This window comes from Sapajus apella, unplaced genomic scaffold (genome assembly GCF_009761245.1).
Source record: "Sapajus apella isolate SASKATOON/1434 unplaced genomic scaffold, GSC_monkey_1.0 scaffold15, whole genome shotgun sequence".
Lineage (NCBI taxonomy): Eukaryota > Metazoa > Chordata > Mammalia > Primates > Cebidae > Sapajus > Sapajus apella.
The window spans coordinates 26,226,553-26,246,187 of NW_022436955.1; the positions used below are offsets into that span (position 1 = coordinate 26,226,553).

The 19,635-nt window shown below is 40.1% G+C and overlaps 1 protein-coding gene across 3 annotated transcripts in view; it reads left to right on the forward strand.

Moving 5' to 3' along the window:
* Window positions 1-19,635, forward strand: part of CDH13 (cadherin 13) — a 1,241,014-nt gene that overhangs the window by 277,778 nt on the left and 943,601 nt on the right. For all 3 annotated transcript variants that reach the window (XM_032283885.1, XM_032283883.1, XM_032283884.1), the window contains exon 2: window positions 7,251-7,362. In XM_032283885.1, the coding sequence (XP_032139776.1) occupies window positions 7,251-7,362 (112 nt within the window). The remainder of the gene's footprint in view (window positions 1-7,250; window positions 7,363-19,635) is intronic.

Consider the following 19,635-nt stretch of genomic DNA (forward strand, 5'->3'; position numbering starts at 1 on the left):
CCAGGATGGTCTCGATCTCTTGACCTTGTGTTCCACCTGCCTCGGCCTCCCAAAGTGCTGGGATTACAGGCTTGAGCCACCGCGCCCGGCCAAACACAACTTTTATACACACTGTGAAGCCAAAAAGTTCATGTGACTCACTTTATTGTCATGTGTTTTATTGCTCTGGTCTGGACCTGAACCTGCACTATCTCTGAGAGATTCCTGTACATACAGCTTCCCTATTTATAGTTTGAGGAGAATATGTTGGGTAGCATCCTTTAGAAATAACGTCTTGAATGTTGGTTTCAAATTACCTATGAAAGCAACAATACCACCTACCAAACTAAAAGTAGTCACTCCTTTTACCTCCCCAAGAACTACAAACTCATGTGTAAGTGTCCCTGACCTTAATGACCAAGAAGGTGTCAGGTGTTCTGTGTTCCTGGGGCTGTAAACCCCAGAAACATTTTAAGGAGATCAGACTCAGCAGGATTGTGGGTGAAGTGAGTTTATACAGGCAGTGAGTACATGCACATGTGTGTACGTGTGTGTGTGTGTGTGTATGTGTGCATGCACATGTCCCGGAATGCTACATTGCTCCATGCTTTTCCTGTAGGCCGTGTGCCTTTATAAACCCTTCCAGGACTCTGGACTCAATCAAAGAATCAATCAAAATACATTGCTATGGTATGTTTACATCCTGCAAATCAGGGGCAGTATCCTTTCTTCCCCACAAATCTAAGACCCTCCCAACTGGTGTCAGTACACTGACTTTAATAAGAGTCAACCAGAGGTGTTTTGTGGCAGGGAGAAGGTAACTGTCCATCCACACTAATGGCAAAAAAGCATAAAGAGTTGGAGAAAGGAAAACAACAAAGATCTCAGAGACACAAGGATGTTTGTTTGGAAAATACCTTTTTGGAGCTGGCTTAAGAGGGGATACAGCCTGAGAGTGTTCCCAGCCTGGTGAGATAATTACTTGTGGCAGGAGGTTTCTCTCTTTATTTGTGGCTGCTTTGGAGACACTTGTGTCATATTTTTCTTCAGTCCTGATATTTCTCACTGGCCTCTGAGACATATCTGTGACGTCAGTGGTATTGAAGACTTTTCTGCCCTTGTTCCATTGATGTTTAATGTACAGTTAGCTGCTGTAACAACGCCAAATCTCAGTGACTTTGCCCAGGCTTGCATGGATATGTCTTGAGGGGTAGTTGTCCTGAGTAACTGTCTTCTGTGCATTGATTGATTTCTGGGCTCTTTCTGTTGGATGACTTTGCCACCTCGGGACTCCTTAATTCCACCTCGGAGGGAAGAGAATCTATCACACAGGACATTGGGGGGGCATGTCCAGAAGTGTGAGTCCTTCCACCCTTATTCTGCTGGCCAGTGCTTAATCTGACAGCTAAAATTGTTGTGATGGAGCCAGTAGCAGCAGGTATAGCTCCTTTTGTGACAAGTAGCCAGAGACTAATCACAATGAGAGTTCTTATAGCTCAGAGTTATTTGCAAAGTCTAAAGGAAAGGTTTCCAACTCAAATGCCTACATATCCAGGCTAGTGTTTAACTGAATTGAGTGAGCAGGAACGGTAACAGGGAGTGATGCTGAGAAGGAAGCCTTGGAGAGGTGCACTCTACATAACATGATAATTTAAGTTGATGACAGGCTTCTCTGGCTAAACTAACCACATCTGCTGGCCACATCCATCCCATATGCTGCCATTTGGCAACCCACAGTCTGAAAGAGAAAAAGAAAAAATCCTTCCTCTGGAAGCAAACACCAAAGTTGGCTATATTCTTGAATCAGTACCTGTCAGGATAAACATAAACCCTTTCTTTTTGAGATAGAAAGTTCTGTACTGCAGCAAATAAATGGAAGCTAAAAAGAGAACCAGATATGAAGAATGTGATTTAAGAATTTGCTTTCGGTGCATAAATTTAGGTCAGTGGCTCTTGCATGGAAGACAGATCTCTGAGCTCAGAGATCTGTCTCTTTAAAGGATGCTTGGTGTTCTACAAAGGTAACACAACTTAATCACAACAGTCACTGATGTTCTTCTTGTGCAGCTGATCCTGAGATGCAGATGCCCCATGATCTTCTACTGTCTGATTCAGGTCTTTGCTATATCCGTGGGCATAGTCTGAACAGTCTATTCCGTGAACAGTTTTATAATAACAACAAGAGTTAACAATATGTTGGTAATATTTTTCAATCTCTTCCCTGGAGAATATCAGTGAATCATGAATATGAATTTAGATATAATACTTAGAAATAATATTAGCAAGCATTTATTGAGCGAGTACTATGTACCAGGTACTACTTAAGCCTCTTTACAATAATTGACTCACTTAATTTTCGTTACACGAAAGATACCATGACTTCTGTTTTTCAGCTTAGAAAACTGAAACACAGAAGGCTACTTGCCCATGGACAGCCCCCTGGTAAACAACATTCACACTCAACCAGTGTGGCTTAGACCTGTGCTTATAGCCTGTCTGAAACATGAATCTTTGTAGCAGGCTTATGGTCATTTTTAGATAATAGAAATCTTTTGGTAATCACGGAATTTGATTATTGCTGTGCTTTCAAATGTGTCTTGGTTACCTCTCATTTATTACGTACTCACTGATACATAAATAGAAAAAAAATGCCATAGAGGAAGATAATTATTGCCATGGCATTGATGATACATTTGGAATGATGCTCAGAGCAACATTCTGGAAAACTTATAGAGGGTTTGGGGAAAAGTATGTCTTTATACATGTGACATCTAATAATATTGGAGAAAGGGCTTTCCTGGTTTTGGAGTAATATACAAGTACTAATTGTTACAACAATGAGGGGTACTGCTTTATGCTTTACATCCCATTACTAAACTTAGTTTGATTAAAATTGAAGTGTAGATATTGGTGGCAAGTTCAAGCATAGATGCTGTTTTGAATTTTGCTAAGAAATCAAGGGGCAATAGCTGTAACTAGAACATTATACCACTATAGAGTAGTAAGATATGTGGCTTCAGGGAAAGTCCTGAATTAGCCTGGGGTCATTTTTAAATTCATTTTTGTAATTTCAATGATGTGTTACATGAAACTCAAAGAGCCACAAAATAATTCATGTGTAAGCAAAGAGCGTGTTGGTTAAAAAGATAAGTCTGTATTCTTCTCCCTGTACCCAGATAATTCTTTTTTTTAAATTTACTTATTTTACTTTAGGTGCATAGTATATCTGGCATTTCTCCCCAACTTATCCCTCCCCACCCTCCCTTCCCTCCCCACCCCCCACTGTCTCTCCCCTACCCCCCCAACTTCCCCCAGTGTGTGATGCTTCTCTCCCTGAGTCCACGTGTTCTCATTGTTCAACACCCACCTATGAGTGAGAACATATGGGTTTGGCTTTCTGTTCTAGTGTCAGTTTGCTGAGAATGATGGTTTTCAGATTCATCCATGTCCCTACAAAGGACATGAACTCATCGTTTTTTACGGCTGCATAGTATTCCATGGTGTATACGTACCACATTTTCTTTGTCCAGTCTACCATTGATGGGCATTTGGGTTGGTTCCAGGTCTTTGGTATTGTACATAGGTTTGCAATGAACATACGTGTGCATGTGTCTTTATAGTAGAATGATTTATAGTTCTTTGGGTATATACCCAGTAATAGGATTGCTGGGTCAAATGGAATTTCTATTTCTAGATCCCTGAGAAAACGCCACACTGTCTTTCACAATGGTTGAACTAATTTACACTCCCACCAACTGTGTAAGAGTGTTCCTATTTCTCCACATTCTCTCCAACATCTGTTGTCTCCAGATTTTGTAATGATTGCCATTCTAACTGGCGTGAGATGATATCTCAGTGTGGTTTTGATTTGCATTTCTCTAATGACCAGTGATAATTCTTAACCGTCTTTGAGATCCCAGTAGAAATGTCTCTTTTGTGGTTTTGCTTTCCTTGATACCCTAGATGAAGTTAGAATTCCCTATACCCCAACTTTTACATGCCCCCAAAGAGATCCGTATTTTCCTTTTAAGTTAAATTCTAATTTTGGTGAATCACTGAAATTATGATTTGTTAATGCCTCTCTTCTTTTTGAGACCATAATTATATTTGAACAATTGTCAACTACTTATTCTATGTAGCACTTTTGTCATTGCTTTGGATGTGTAGCAACGTCCTCACTGAATCCCAGGAGTCTAGCAGGTGTTTGTGAATAAGTGAATGAATGATGCATGAGGAGTGAGTGAATGAATGAGTGATTTGACTAGTTCTTACCTCACTAAGTCACCCCTGGCCTAGGAGTATACTGTGTACCTTTATGTTACAAATCATTTAACTTTAATTTTGTCTGGTAGATGAAGTGTCCCAAGAATTTGTAAAGATAAAATTGTACCTTCAGAAGTTCTCCTACCACTCCCCACTTTCCTAAGAGTCAGCAACTGAAAAATGTTTATTTATTTATTTTTTGTAACTCTAGAGGAATCCTGAATAGGCCTTGCCAAGTAATCTCCGAGACTGAGCCACAGATAGACAAAGATGGAGAACACAGGTCACCCATGGAATACTGTTTCTCACCACTAACTGTGCCTTCTCTCAGTCCTGACTTTTTATGCTCAGGATTCCAGGAGAAATTTCACCTTTCTTACTTCCTATGGGATATCCAGTTTCCTGCTCTGGGAGCTGAGAGCAGAATTAGCCAGTTAGAAGGTTAACACATAATTGTAGGCAGTGGGTGTTTGGAGGTGACCCTTGACCATTTGCTATTTAACTGAATTAATGTTGGCCAATTATAGATTTTCTGCTTGCAAAATCACCAGCAGATTTTTCTAACTCCTGGATCTGCATTCTGTGTATGTGCTACTTGGGATGCCAGCGTTATGATTGCTTGCAGGGTGATCTAACGAGAGCCTGCTACCAAAACAAGAGAATCCATGATTCACAAGCAGAACTTTACAGATGGCAGACTACAGCATTCTTTTCCCTTAGATTTGAGGGCGATGATGTTGGTCAGGGTGATGACTCCACCACTTCAATTTCTCTGATGTTGCGCAGGCCAGCCACATGGTGAACCTCCTGAGATTGATTCTTGCTCTCCTTCTTTGGGGTTCAGTGCACTTCAGAGGGCTGGTATTTAGAGAGAAGCTTTGGTTCCACAGCTTCCAACCTTTTGACACTCCTTTGAGTTCTCTGGTAGGGATGATAATGAATTTTCTTCAACTCCCTGTGTGCACTAGTTAGGACATTGAGGTCTGATGTTGAAGTTTTGTTTTCTAAGAAACAGACATGGAGTCAAGGATTTGAGTGCAACCAATTTGAGTGATCGCAGAGGTTGGTTTAAGAAAAATGCTAGCTGGGTGCAGTGGCTCACGCTTGTAATCTTGGCACACTGGGAGGCTGCGTGGGTGGATCACTGGAGCTCAGGAGTTTGAGAGCAGCCTGGGTGACATAGTGAAACCTCCTCGCTACAAAAAAAAAAATAATAATAATAATAGAAAAATTGGCCGGGCATGTGGCAAGTGCCTATAGTCTCAGCTACTTGGGAGGCTAAGGTGGGAGGATTATTGCTTGAGCCCAGGAGTTTGAGGCTGCAGTAAGCCATGATTGCACTCCCGCCTGGGCAACACAGCAAGATCCAGTGTCAAAAAAAATTAAAGTTAAAAAGATAGAAATATACCAATAGAAAATGAGGAAATAAGTCAAAGAAGAGAAAGCAGGTAATGAATGTGAGTTATCAAGCCAGATACTCTGAAAGACGTTGGCATGCAGTCCCAGGTGGAAACGGTGAGAAAAAAATGCATACCTCCAAGTCATCTCACCAGAGGGGTGAGGGAGCTGGCGTGTTTGCACACCATTCCCCATCAGTTATTGGTTCAGGGCCACTCCCAGGATGTTAATTTCCAAATAATGTCTTCTGCCACCATGCTCAGATAAAATACCCTTCCACAAGTTTTAGGGGCATATCTCAGCCAAAAAAAAACAAACTAAAAAAACAAAGTCTTGCACACTGACACAGCAGGTCTGAGGGGTATGGGCAGGGCTCTCTAAGAAAGTGCCTTTCAGGACACTTGAACCTAGGTTCAGATATGGACTCCACCCATTCTAACTGTATGATCTTGGGCAAGCTTGTTAATCTTTCTAGAATTTCAGGTTCATCTTCTGTAAAATATACCTTATAATGGTACATATTTCATAGCTTATGCATATGATGAGTTTAGCACAGTGATGGCCAAATAATAAGACTCAAAAATGGTACCTTTCATTTGTTAAGTGTCATGGAGCCTCTTCTCTGTCCCAGTGTGTGTGGTAGATGCTCAGTAGAAATGGTGGTTGGTGGTGGGGAGGAGGTAATCCCTGCTTTTATGAGCTTACAGTCTTTGCCTACTAAACCTTAAGACCGTTTCTTATTTCACTAAGTTACACCATGCCCTGGAGAGAATCACATCTATTCCATACATTATTTTCCAAATCATATAACCTAATTTTTTGACCATTAGATGAAGTGTCTCAAGCATCTGCAAAGACAAAACTGCACCTTTGAAAGCAGTTGTAAATTTTAAGTTTCCTAGTAGCCAAATGTACAAAAGGAATAAAAACTGGTACAATTAATTTTAATAACATATGTTTAGCACCATATGTAAAATATTGTCATTTCAACATGTAATTAATATAAAATTATTAACCATTTTACATTCTTTTCCTTGTTTAGACATTGAAATCCAATTTGCGTTTTATACTTACAACATGTCAATGTCAGACCTACAGCTTTTAAAGTGCTCAGCAGCCACTGGTGGCTCACGGCTGCCATATTGGGCCACAGTGAAGGTTTAACAGGCCCTGGATTCCTTTTAGAAGTAAATTCCAACAGAATAGTTTCATTTTCTCTGTTCTCCTCTTCATAGATGACAGTGCTTCTTTGCTTGTATAAAAATGAAGTTGAGTTTAGCTTAGGCATCATGGAAAATTGACAGTTTCTGTAATATAATTTCACACATGGAAACCATGGTGAGAATCGTAGCAGGTGTAAAAATCTGACGAAGTTATTTCTTTAACTGCAACTTAATGGAAACTGCAGCAGCTGTTCCCATTTGTGTGTTCTCCAAATCTCAGTGCCAAAAAGAATTGTTGGCAGCCACTGGAAAAGCATCAACTTACCTCTTCATTTGGGAAATGAAATCAGAACCTCAGCTTATTTCTGAAAGTTGTAGATTTGGTGAAAGTTAGCAGGGCAAACACATAAGCCGCTATTAAAACATTGATGGCTTTGGTTTTCTCAGGTGCTGCTGCTAACATCTGCAGAAGATTTGGACTGCACTCCTGGATTTCAGCAGAAAGTGTTCCATATCAATCAGCCAGCTGAATTCATTGAGGACCAGTCAATTCTAAACTGTAAGCAATGACACTCGAAGATGCTTTTAGACTATTCTCATATTTGAATTTACCAGTGTTTATGAATGTGCCTCAGGATGTGGTATTTCTTAAACTAAGTGTTTCCTGATTATTTTTCTTATATCACTGCTTGACCCAGGTGGAAATTCTTGAATTAGGGCCTGGCCAACTTAGAGGTTTTAATAGGTGATATACATCTCTTTTTAGTATTTTATCATCAGTGAGTATTTCCAAACTGCTCCCAGAAAAGGGTGCTGTCAGCCTCCAACGAGAGTTCTACACTGTGCAAAGGAAATGAAATTCATTTCCCCTGGGCAGACCCCCAAGAGCAAAATCATTGCCTTCTTGCCGATTGCTGTTCTACCTATAGTTTCTCATACATAGCATTAGATCAAAATAGTGGTAAGAGCGTGACATTGGCTTCTGGGGATTTTTAGACATAAGAATCAAAAACTCTTATTCTTAAGACTAATAAGGTGGTCTTTAGAAAGATTCTAAACCTCCACTAATTATTCTATGGATTAAACTCGAATCCTCTCAAATTCCAATTGATTTATTTAAAATATGCATCCCTCATATCTGTGGTTATGATCTCTTTATATTTTTAATATCAATATTATGTTATTTTGTCTTTAAGAAATTTTCAGGTACATTGCTAAATGCATAACAAGTACAGTTTTAGCACAATAGAATTTAAATTTGATGGTACACAGATAGCCATTTAATCGTGGGCTATTGAGTGCCTTGCTTACTGATTGGAAATGAAGAATATGGGAACAATTGATCTAAACTGATCAGATGCAGCCGGGCATGATGGCTAATGCCTGTAATCCCAGTACTTTGGGAGGCCAGGGAAGATGGATGGCTTGCGGTCAGGAGTTCAAGACCAGCCTGGGCACTCTGGTGAAACCCTGTCTCTACTAAATATACAAAACTTGGCTGGGCATGGTGGCGCATGCCTATAATCGCAGCTACTCGGGAGGCTTAGGTAGGAGAATCGCTTGAACCTGGGAGGTGGAGGATGCAGTGAGCCGAGATTGTACCACTGCGCTCTAGCCTGGGTGACAGAGTGAGATAGTCTCAAAAAGAAAAAAAAAAAGAATAAAAACTGATCAGATTTTCCAAGGTCTTATCAAGGAAGGTGATTCTACATTGGCCCTTATTGTCTCAGGTTTGCCTTCCACACTAGCTAAGTTCCTTCAGTCCTATACTATGTGGCTGGGAAGTTTAAAGGAAAGAAATGAAGAAAGAAAACAGCACACTTGACTGGATTATTTGGTGAGGCTGGGATACACTCTTAGAGTCGAAAGGAACGCAATAATGAAGATGCACTGTTGAGCATCAAGGGAGCTGTCCAAGGTGAAGCCCATGCACCTCCTGATGAAATGACGCCAATGAAATCATTTCAATAATTAGAGTCTGTAATGACAAGGTGCAGGGCTGGCACAATAAGTGAATTCCAATATGTGATTTCCTGCTAATTTGATCTCTGAGTGTAACTCCTGGGTCAGGCCATCAGAAACCCTCACTCGTCTTTTCATTTTTGTATTTATCCGAATCAATATATTTCAAACAGAACTTGATTTGTGAGAACCATTTTTCTGGCTCTCCTCTCCTCTCTTCCTCTGTCTTCCTTTTATTTTTTTTTCCAAGTGATTATCCCAAATGGCATCTATGTTAACATGCTTGGAAATGCGAAACCACCCTGAGTATGGAAATTAATAGAGTTGGTATGCAAAGTAGACCTATAAATGTGATTGCTTCTGTAATCTTCACAATACCAAACAGCTTTTATTTCACTGCTGAGAAGCTGGAAACAATCATACTTTGGGGAATCTTTTTTTAATTTAAAGTAGGCAATACTGTACATTCCACTATCACAGTTGTGTGTGTGTGTGTGTGCGCGCGCGTGTGCTTTAATCCCCTAAGTAATTAAGTGGGTTATGGTTGTTGGTTCTGGGTAAGCTAGTAAATGCTAAATGGGACTAGGTTGATAATCAATGATAACACATTTAGAAAAAGTCAGTGATATGAGAATTGAGGACACTTAAAATTTTTATGATTGTGTATGAATTGTTGGGTCAGCATTGATTAGTCCCTCTCAGTGGAACCATATGTCCATATATATTACTAGATTAACAAAGAATACAGAGCAGATCTGGTTAGGGACTTTCAAGTTCTCCTCAAAGCAATGAACATATTATGTTCATTACCTGTAGAGACTTCAGGTAAGGTTAATTGTGGCTAAATGAGGAAGAAGTTTGTCATAGTCTTGAGAATCCCTATTGAAAATAATTTAGGAAAATCTGGATTTCCAGAAGTACGAACAGTGCTTTGCTTTATTCCACTTGCAAGTGGAATTAAAAAGCCCCACATGTTGAATGTACTTTTATACCTAACCAACCAATATTTTAAGCTAGTCTCTCTACCTCTCTCCCTCTCTTTCTCTCTCTCAATCTCTGTCTCTCTCATTCTCAGATTATTTCATGTATTTCTTATAATGCAAAACAAAACCCTTCTGTCTCTGAAAAATGTGGTTAATTAAGAAACCAATGACTTGTATGTGCTATCGAATTGAAGACTCTCCTGGCACAAGGCTAAATCTGAATGAAAAATGAAAAGAACCAAACAGAACCAAAACATTTAAAATGCTTAGATTACCATTTCCTGGATCATTGCATACCAAAGATCCAGGAAATGGTTAGGGATAGTTTAGTGTCATATGAATATGGGTCAGTGTTGTACACAATAAGAAAACTAGTAGCATCATCTTGTGCCCTGCTCATGACATTTGATCTTTGTATTCCTTTATCTTTGCAATTTTAAGAGCTTTGGTTATGAATCATTGGGAACTTTTGTGTTGCAGAGCGTGTAAGCATAGCATAATGAATCAATTTATGTCTATTCTCTTCACTCTTCTTTAAAGTTGTCTGAAAGTGCTGTCTCTTTCCCTGACAGACATAGTATATCTACCCTACCCTGGACTTGTATTCATCCAATTCTGTGTTCAGCTTTTAGCAGGTTATGGGAAATGTTTATTCTGTGGATGGCTTCCTGCTGTCTTTGTTCAGACAGTAATATTTCCTTTCATCCTTTTTCATCTTCCTCCACAATTTTCAATGACTTATCTTTTTCTACTTTAACTGTTACTAATGGTCACCTCCACTCCTTTTATTTCCCTAATATTTTATTCACTGTTATCTCTGATACATCTTTCTCTCAGTTGTTCTAAAGCCTTTTATTTCCTTCACATCTGAATCACTCTTTATTCTACTTTCCTTTCCACTAACTAGACTTGCTTTCGTCTTAAAAAAGCCATTTTTCAACAAGCTGCTGGGATCAAAATATAGCATTCAGCTATTTCTTCTCACGTAATTGGGGGGCTCTTTGTTGCATCTTTCAGAGAATAATGCAAAGCCCCCAACTCATGAACTTGGGTAAAACTTTCTTGGCTTCATCTCAGCCTTGAAAGTTTATCTGGGAAAACGTGATTCTTCCCATTTTTCAATAAGAAGTACAAGAAAAAAGGAGAAGTCAGCTTAGAAGGCAACATCTCAGAAAGCAGGCATCCATTTAAGGTCTTTTAACTCAGAAAGGAATGTGTAAAAAGTTTATGGGAGGAGTTTTCTAGAGGCCAGGTGCCCACAGCTCCCTCAAATTGCCCAGCATGGTAGCTCTTGCTTTTCCCCAAACATGACAATTGTGTGATTCTGGGAGCTGACATCTTGGTACCACCAGAATTGGACAGCAACCCTGGTTACAGCTTGACACCTGGAACAGAAGATCCCCAGTCTTAGAAGAATAGCTGTCTTGCACAACTGACCAGCCACCTAGCTGAGTTGGGAAGATGCCAAGTGATAAAACCTGACTGTCCTACATTCTGCAAAATTATAAAACAGAATATTCTGCTTTGCTGCCATCAGCGCAGACAGATTTTTTTTCCAGCAAATGGAGGAATATGTGATCATTGAGCTCATTAGGAGAAACCATACCCTTGACCTCCGGCCTCTGGTAGTAGGGGATGAGTCCAGCCTTTGGTGTACAGAAAGGAGACCCCCATTGACCACCTAGCCATTATTAGAACTGTACTTTTTTTTTTTGCCCTTTTCATTCTTTATGGGTCACTTCTCTTAGACCACCTACATGCAAACATAGACACATAGATAAACAGACAGAAATCACAGCAGTTAAGTTTACCTACAATACAACTTGCCTCACATGTTTAATAAAGAACTTACATTAACCAGAGCAGGCTCAGCTAAACCATAGGGTCAAACAACCTCAGTGACTTAACACAATGAAAGTTTATTTCTCACTCAGATCATGTGGATGCAGTTGGGCTGCCCTCCTGGGTAAATCTCCTCCCAATGGTTGCCCTCTATGAAGGAACTTGATATCCCAGGCTACTTTCAACTTGGTCCTGGCACCTTGTAGCTTCTAGCTTTTATCACTGAGCTGGCAGACAGGGAGATAAGAAAGAGTGTGGGGAGGTCACTGCAGATGCTTACCTACCTCAGCCCCAAAGTGGCCATGTATCATTTCTGCTCACATTCTATTATAAGATCTAGTCATACAGCCAACCTAACTGCAAAGGAGGCTGGCAAACATAGAAGAACACATGGATATTGTTGCATGATCACAGTCTGTACAAAGATCCTAACAAAATGATGCTGCCTATGTCAGAAAGAGACATAGAGACAGAAATAGACCACAAAGGAGCCAGCTGTCTCAGAGCAACTAGGGCCTACATAGGATGAAGTTGGTCAGTTTAAGCAGGAGAGCAAGGTCATGCACCTGTGACTATGTCCTGCTCTCCTTAGTAGAGAAATCTTCCCACTGTACAGAATTAACTTCCTAGAAACACTAGAAACTTCTCTCCCTGTGCCATGTTAGAAACACTAGGTGAGGGAGCGCACCTACTGATGGTTCTAGTAAAGATAGGCTCCAGTTGCTTCCTCCAAATGATTACAATGCTGTGGTGAAAATCACAGAGTTTTAAACTCATATTAACTAGAGTTCAAATGTGCACACAGTCATATATTAGCTCCGTGGCCATGAGTGAGTTATTTGAATCCTCCACGTTTGTATTACCTCATCTCTGTAAGAAGAAGCAGTCCCTGCTTCTAGAGCTGATGCATCAACTAATGGAAAACATGCGTAGAACATAGTCACAAATAAATGGAAGCTGCTGAGTATTATTGTCATTCTTATTATTGCTGTTACTATTGTTATTAATTATCTTTACTTTTATTCATAGACCTTAGCTAGATCCACTTTTCTTATAATGGCCATCTGAAATTTTGAAGAAAAATCATGCTGGCCATTAAAAATATGAAGAGATGAAGAAGCAACTAAAGCCATGATTCCAGTGCATTTTAACTTCATGGACTAGCAGTGTTTTTAAATTTTAGATTGATGAGAGTATATTTTAAAGAAATGTTGCTAAGCCTGGATATGAATTGTAAAAATATAAGTAAATGAAGGGAGGGAAAAATACTACCGTCATTTACTTTTGCCAGGCTTTTCTTTTAAAAGGTCACCTGGCATCAAAAATAAACATAAAAAGAGTAAAGACTAGTTACAGAAGAAAAGTCAGTTCTTTGAGTAAATTTTGCTTTGTTAAAAATGTAAAAAACATTCTTATTTACCTCACTTTTGTGGAAACCATTGATCTAAGGCATTAGGTTTATGTCACCCTTTTTACTCTTGACTTTTCTGATATTTTTCTGAAATTTTAATATGTTAATGTTTCCAAAGAGGCATGGATAGTTCTTAGGAGACTTTTTCATGAAGGGCCACATGCCCATGTTGACAAAAGAGAGTGAGTGTTTCTAGGTAATGTGACAAGCATATGCATGTTAGGAGTTGTGTAGTCTATTTTCATACTGCTATGAAGAACTGCCTCAGACTGGGCAATTTATAAAGAAAAGAGGTTTAATTGACTTACAATTCAGCGTGGCTGAGGTAAGGCCTCAGAAAACTAACAATCATGGCAGAAGGTAAAGAGAAAGCAAAATCCATTTTTCACAAGGTGGCAGGAAGGAGAAGTGCTGAGATAAGGGGAAAGAGCCCCTTATAAAACTGTCAGTTCTCATGAGAACTCACTCACTAGCATGAGAACAGGATGGAGAAAACCACCTCCGTGATTCAATTACCTCACTGTGGTCTCTCCCTTGACACGTGAGGATTGTGGGAATTAAGGGAATTACAATTCAAGATGAGATTTGGGTGGTAACACAGAGCCAGACCATATTATTCTGCCCCTGGTTCCTCTCAAATCTCATGTCCCTGTCACATTTCTAAACCAATCACATTTTCCCAACAGTTCCCCAAAGCCTTAATTCATTACAGCATTAACCCGAAAATCCAAGTACCAAATCTCAACTGAGACAAGGCAAGTCCCTTCCACCTACAAGCCTGTAAAATCAAAAGCAAGTTAGTTGCTTCCTGGATACAGTGGAGGTACAAACATTGAGTAAATACACTCATTCCAAATGCAAAAAATTGGCCAAACCAAAGTGTCTACAGGCCCCATTCAAGTCCAGAATCCAGCAGGAACAGACACATCTTCAAGCTCTGAAATGATCTCCGTTGACTCCATGTCTCACATCCAGGTCACACTGATGTAAGACGTTGGTTCCCACAGTCTTGGGCAGCTCCACCCCTGTGACTTTGCAGGGTACAGCCTCCCTCCCAGCTGCTTTCATGGGCTGGCATTGAGTGTCTATGGATTTTCCAGAAGCACAGTGCAAGCTGTCAGTGCATCCACCATTCTGGGGTCTGGAGAATGGTGGCCCTTTTCTTACAACTATGCTAGGCAGTGCCCCAGTGAGGACTCTGTGTGAGGGCTTCAGTCCCACACTTCCCGTCTGCATTGCCCTGACAGAAGTTCTCCATGAGAGCTCTGCCCCTGCAGCAAACTTCTACCTGAACATCCAGGTGTTTCCATACATCCTCTGAAATCTAGGTGGAGGTTCTCACACCTTAGTTCTTGACTTTTGTGCACCTGTAGGCCCAACACATGTGTTATCTAACACGGCTTGAGGCACACACCCTCTGAAGCAGTAGCCTAAACTACATTTTGACCCCCTTTAGCCATGGGCTGAAATACAGGGCACCAAGTCCCAAAACTGTACAAAGTGGCAAAGCTCTGGGCCTGGCACATGAGACCATTTTTTCCTCCTAGGACTCAGGCCTTGGTGATAGGAGGGGCTGCCTTGAAGACCTCTAACATGGCCTGGAGACATCTCCCTCTTACCACCCCCCTGCCACCATTGTCTTGGCGATTAACATTTGGCTCCATGTTACTTATGCAAATTTCTGCAGCTGGCTTGAATTTCTCCTCAGAAAGTGTTTTTTTCTTTTCTATCGCATCTTCAGGCTGCAAATTTTCCAAACATTTATGCTCTGCTTCCATTTTAAACGTAAGTTCCAATTTCAAATCATCTTTTTGTGAATACATAAAGCTGAATGCTTTTAAGAGCACCCATGTCATGCTTGAATGCTTTGCTGCTTAGAAATTTCTTCTGCCAGATACCCTAAATTGCCTCTCTCAAGTTCAAAGTTCTGCACATCCCTGTTGCAGGGGCAAAATGCCACCAGTCTCTTTGCTAAAGCAAAGCAAGAATTACCTCTATTCCAGTTCCCAACGAGTCCTCATCTCCATCTGAGACTATATCAGCCTGGACTTCATTGTCCATATTACTGTCAGCATTTTGGTCAAAGCCATTTTACAAGTCGCTAGGAAGTGCCAAACTTTCCCACATCTTCCTGTCTTCCTCTGAGCCCTCCACACTGTTCCAGCCTCTGCCTGTTACCCAGTTCCAAATTTGCCTTCTCATTTTGGGGCAGCCTTATAGCAGCACCCCACTCTACTGGTACAAATTTACTTTATTAGTCTGTTTTTGTTTTTTTGAGATGGAGTCTCATTCTGTTACCCAGGCTGGAGTGCAGTGGCATGATCTTGGCTCACTGCAACCTCCTCTGCCTCCTGGTTTCAAGCAATTCTCCTGCCTCAGCCTCCTGAGTAGCTGGGACTACAGGCATGCGTCACCACGCCTGGCTAATTTTTTACAGTTTTAGTAGAGACAGGATTTAACTATGTTGGCCAGACTGGGCTCTTGTTAGCCTGTTTTTATACTGCTATAAAGAACTACCTGAGATTGGGTAATGTATAAAGGAAAGAGGTTCGATTGACTCACAGTTAAGTATGGCTGGGGAAGCCTTAGAAACTTACAATTATGATTGAAGGCAAAGAGAAAGCAAGGCACCTTGTTCACAAAAAGGCAGGAAGGAAAAGTGCTGAGATAAGGGGGAAGAACCCCTTATAAAACCATCAGTTCTCATGAGAACTCACTCACTATCATGAGAGCAGCATGGGGGAAACCGCCTCCATGATTCAGTGACCTCCCATGATGTCTCCCTTGACATGTGGGGACTATGGGGATTACAATTCAAGATGAGATTTGGGTGGGGCCACAAAGCCTAACCGTATTAGGAACATATGTTGGCACGCAAGCTTCTGTGAATGTGGACCCTTATGGCCTCCCTGTCCTTGATGACTGACATTTACTCTGTGCTCCCTAGTGTGTTGAGGACCATCTTGAGCCTCACAACAGTTCTTGGGGAAAAGGTACTCTTATCTGCCTGTTTTACAGATGAGGACTTTAGAGGCTGAGCTAGGTAAAGCAATGAACCTGAGATCATACTGCTTGTAATTGGTGGTGTCCAAATTTGTACCCAGGATTTTAGGGCCCTGGTTTTTATCCAAAGTTCTCTGTCGTAGTGTCTCTTAGGTTTTTTTTTTTTTTTTTTGTTTTTTTTTTAATGTTGGTGGTGATATATCAAGGGAATTTTCCACTTTATTTTCCTATCGCTTTTATCAACCTGGATGAGATAGTGAGAATTGCTGCTGCATATTTGTTGCTGCTCATAGCCAAGTTCATCTTTTCTCTGTATTATAGAAGAATTAGCTTTTTCTTTGATTTGGATGGATCCAGTGCCAGATTGTCCATGACCCTTCACTCTTAGCTTTCCACCCTCTCTGTGAGTGTCTTTCACCAAGACGTTGCTTGGTCATGTCACGATGACACTGACCTTGGTTAGCAGCCAGGTCCTCAATGCAGTGTGTGGAATCACATTAATCATATTTGTACTTAATATACATGAGTCATGGCTTTTGAGGGTGCTTTTAATTGACTATAAATCAAGCAAGGAACTTGAAAAATGAAGGCAATTAATGAAAAAGCATGTGAGAGGTATTTTGCATCCTAAGGGAGGAAATACATCCTCAGTGAATTAAATGTCAAAATAAAGGCCCTTTTGACCCTGCTGAAAAGATTTCATTTGGATAGTAATAAATGGATGAACTTTCCAACCTCGCAGGTGGAGAAATGCCTGTTTCCTGAGTTCAAGCTGCCTTAGACTTTTATCTGTCTACATTCTCTATCTTGAGAGCTTCCTAGGTTATTGTACTTTTGCTTTCATTTTTCTTGTGATTTTTAAAAATAACAATGATAATTCACTTATCGTTTTCTAGTCATCCTTCACATAAGCTTTTAGTATTTACTTTCAGGTTGGGAAACCAATTAATTGATTAGTGAGGTTATATAACATCACCTGCACTGTAGTCTGGATACAGCTGGACAAGATTGGGGTTTCAAGTAGTGTATTCATTTTCGTCTGTTGTGATGAGCCAAGGAAAATTACTCTGGCATTGCCTAATTCACTCTGTCATTATTAAGGTGATGATACATCAGGTTAGAATGTGGACTCCTATTTATGTTAATAAGAGTTTTTCCTATATTTAAACAGAGCTCCATAGAAATGTAATGCTTTTATAGGTTTTCCTTTCCCGCCTACCAACTTATTTGTAACAATCTAGTAATGTCAATTAATAATAATTAGGAGGCAGGGCGCGGTGGCTCACGCCTGTAATCCCAGCACTTTGGGAGGCCGAGGCGGGCGGATCACAAGGTCAAGAGATCAAGACCATCCTGGTCAACGTGGTGAAACCCTGTCTCTACTAAGAATACAAAAAATGAGCTGGGCATGGTGGCGCGTGCCTGTAATCCCAGCTACTTGGGAGGCTGAGGCAGGAGAATTGCCTGAACCCAGGAGGCGGAGGTTGCGGTGAGCCGAGATCGCGCCATTGCACTCCAGCCTGGGTAACAAGAGCGAAACTCCATCTCAAAAAAAAAATAATAATAATAATAATAATTGGGAACCTCATAAATGCATTATACTACCTACCTAACAAATGTGAAATACTATAATAAAATGACTGTAGGATAAGAAATAAACATATGTACACATCAAAGACAGATATAACAAAATGTTTAGGGATCTTTCCATTGGAATTGGGCCCTAACTTGTTCTTTAAGGAATGGGAAACACAAGAAGTAACAGAGTGAGAAGGCTTTCCCAGATTAGGAACTTAAACACAGGTGGAGTTCCCTTGGCATAAGTTTTCTTATCAGTAGAATGGAAGAAATAGATAGACCAGAGGTATCATACTGTTGGCCCTGGGGCGAAATTTGTCTCATAGATATGTCCTGTTTGGCTGCTCAGTATAAGAATTGGAGGTGTTTGAAAAAAGGAATTTATCATTAACATTTTGAATTTCACCTTTAGAAATTCCCAATTTCTGGGCAATGTTGCATCATCTTCAGGGCATAGACCCCAGAGGTCAGCTGCCTGGGTCAAATCTAAGGCCGATCCTTTACCAGCTAAGTAACTTTGGCAAGTTGGGAAAAACAAAACAAAAAAAGTCACTATGGTTTTATTTTCTCATCTTGAAAATTAATATTATGATGGTGGCAATCTCAGTAGTTTGTTTTGAGGAATAAATATTAATCTATGCATGATAACTGCTACACTGCAGAATTATTATCATCATCATTTTTATTATTATTTGAGACAGAGTCTCTCCCTGTTACCCAGGCTGGAGTGCAGTAGCACAATCTCAGCTCACTGCAGCCTCTGCCTCCTAGGTTCAAGCAGTTCTCGTGCCTCATCCTCCCTACTAGCTGGGACTACAAGAGTGTACCACCACACCTAGCTAGTTTTTGTAATTTTAATAGAGACAGAGTTTTGCCATGTTGGCCAGGCTGGTCTTGAACTCCTAACCTCAAGCGATCTTCCTGATTGGACCTCCCAAAATGTTGGGATCATAGGTGTGAGTCACTGTACTTAGCAGATTTTTTTTTTTTAATATAAGTCAAATGCAGTAGTGAGAAATGGGGAAGGGGTAGAACAAGGAGTTTGATCTGTAACTTTATCTTTATTAAAATACCAATGACATTCTTCACAGAAAAAGAAAAAGTAATCCTAAAATGTATATGGAACCCCAAAAGACCCAGAATAGCAGAAGCCATCATGAACAAAAAGAACAAAGTTAGAGATATTATGTTATCTGACTTCCAGCTATACTACAAAACTATAGTAACCAAAACAGTGTGTTAATGGCATAAAAGCAGACATGTAGACCAAAGGAACAGAATAATAAACCCAGAAATCCATGCATTTACAGTGAACTCATTTTTCACAAAAGTGCCAAGAACATACCTTGGGGGAAAGGACAGTCTTTTCAGAAATGCTGCTGGGAAAACTGGATATCCTTATGCAGAAGAATAATAGACCCCTATCTCTTGCCATATAAAAAAAAAAGCAAATCAAAATGAATTAAAGACTTAAATGTAAGCTGAAACTATGAAACTACTACAAGAAAACATTGGGGGAAATACTCCAGAACATCGGTCTGGGCAAAGATTTCTTAAGGCCTGAAAAGTACAGGAAAGTCAAACAAAAACGGGCAAATGGGATCGTGCCAAGTTAAAAAGTTCCTGCACAGCAAAGGAAGCAATCAAAATGAAGAGACAACCTGTAGAATGGAAGAAAATATTTGAGAACCACCATCTAATAATGGATTACTAGCCAGAATATACAAGGAAGTCAAACAATTCAATAGAAAAAATAATAATCTCATTAAAAATGGGCAAAAGATATGAATTGATATTTCTCAAAAGAACACAAATGGCTAACAGGTATATGAAAAAATGCCCAATATCACTAATCATCAGAGAAATGCAAATTAAAAATGTAAAAACATATTATCTCACTGCAGTTGAAAAGGCTTTTATTCAAAAGATGTGCAGTAATGAGTGCTGGTGAGGGTGAGGAGAAAGGGAACACCTCATAAAGTGTTGGTGGGAATGTAAATTACTGCAACCACTGTGCAGAACAGTATGGAGATTCCTCAAAAAAACTAGAAGT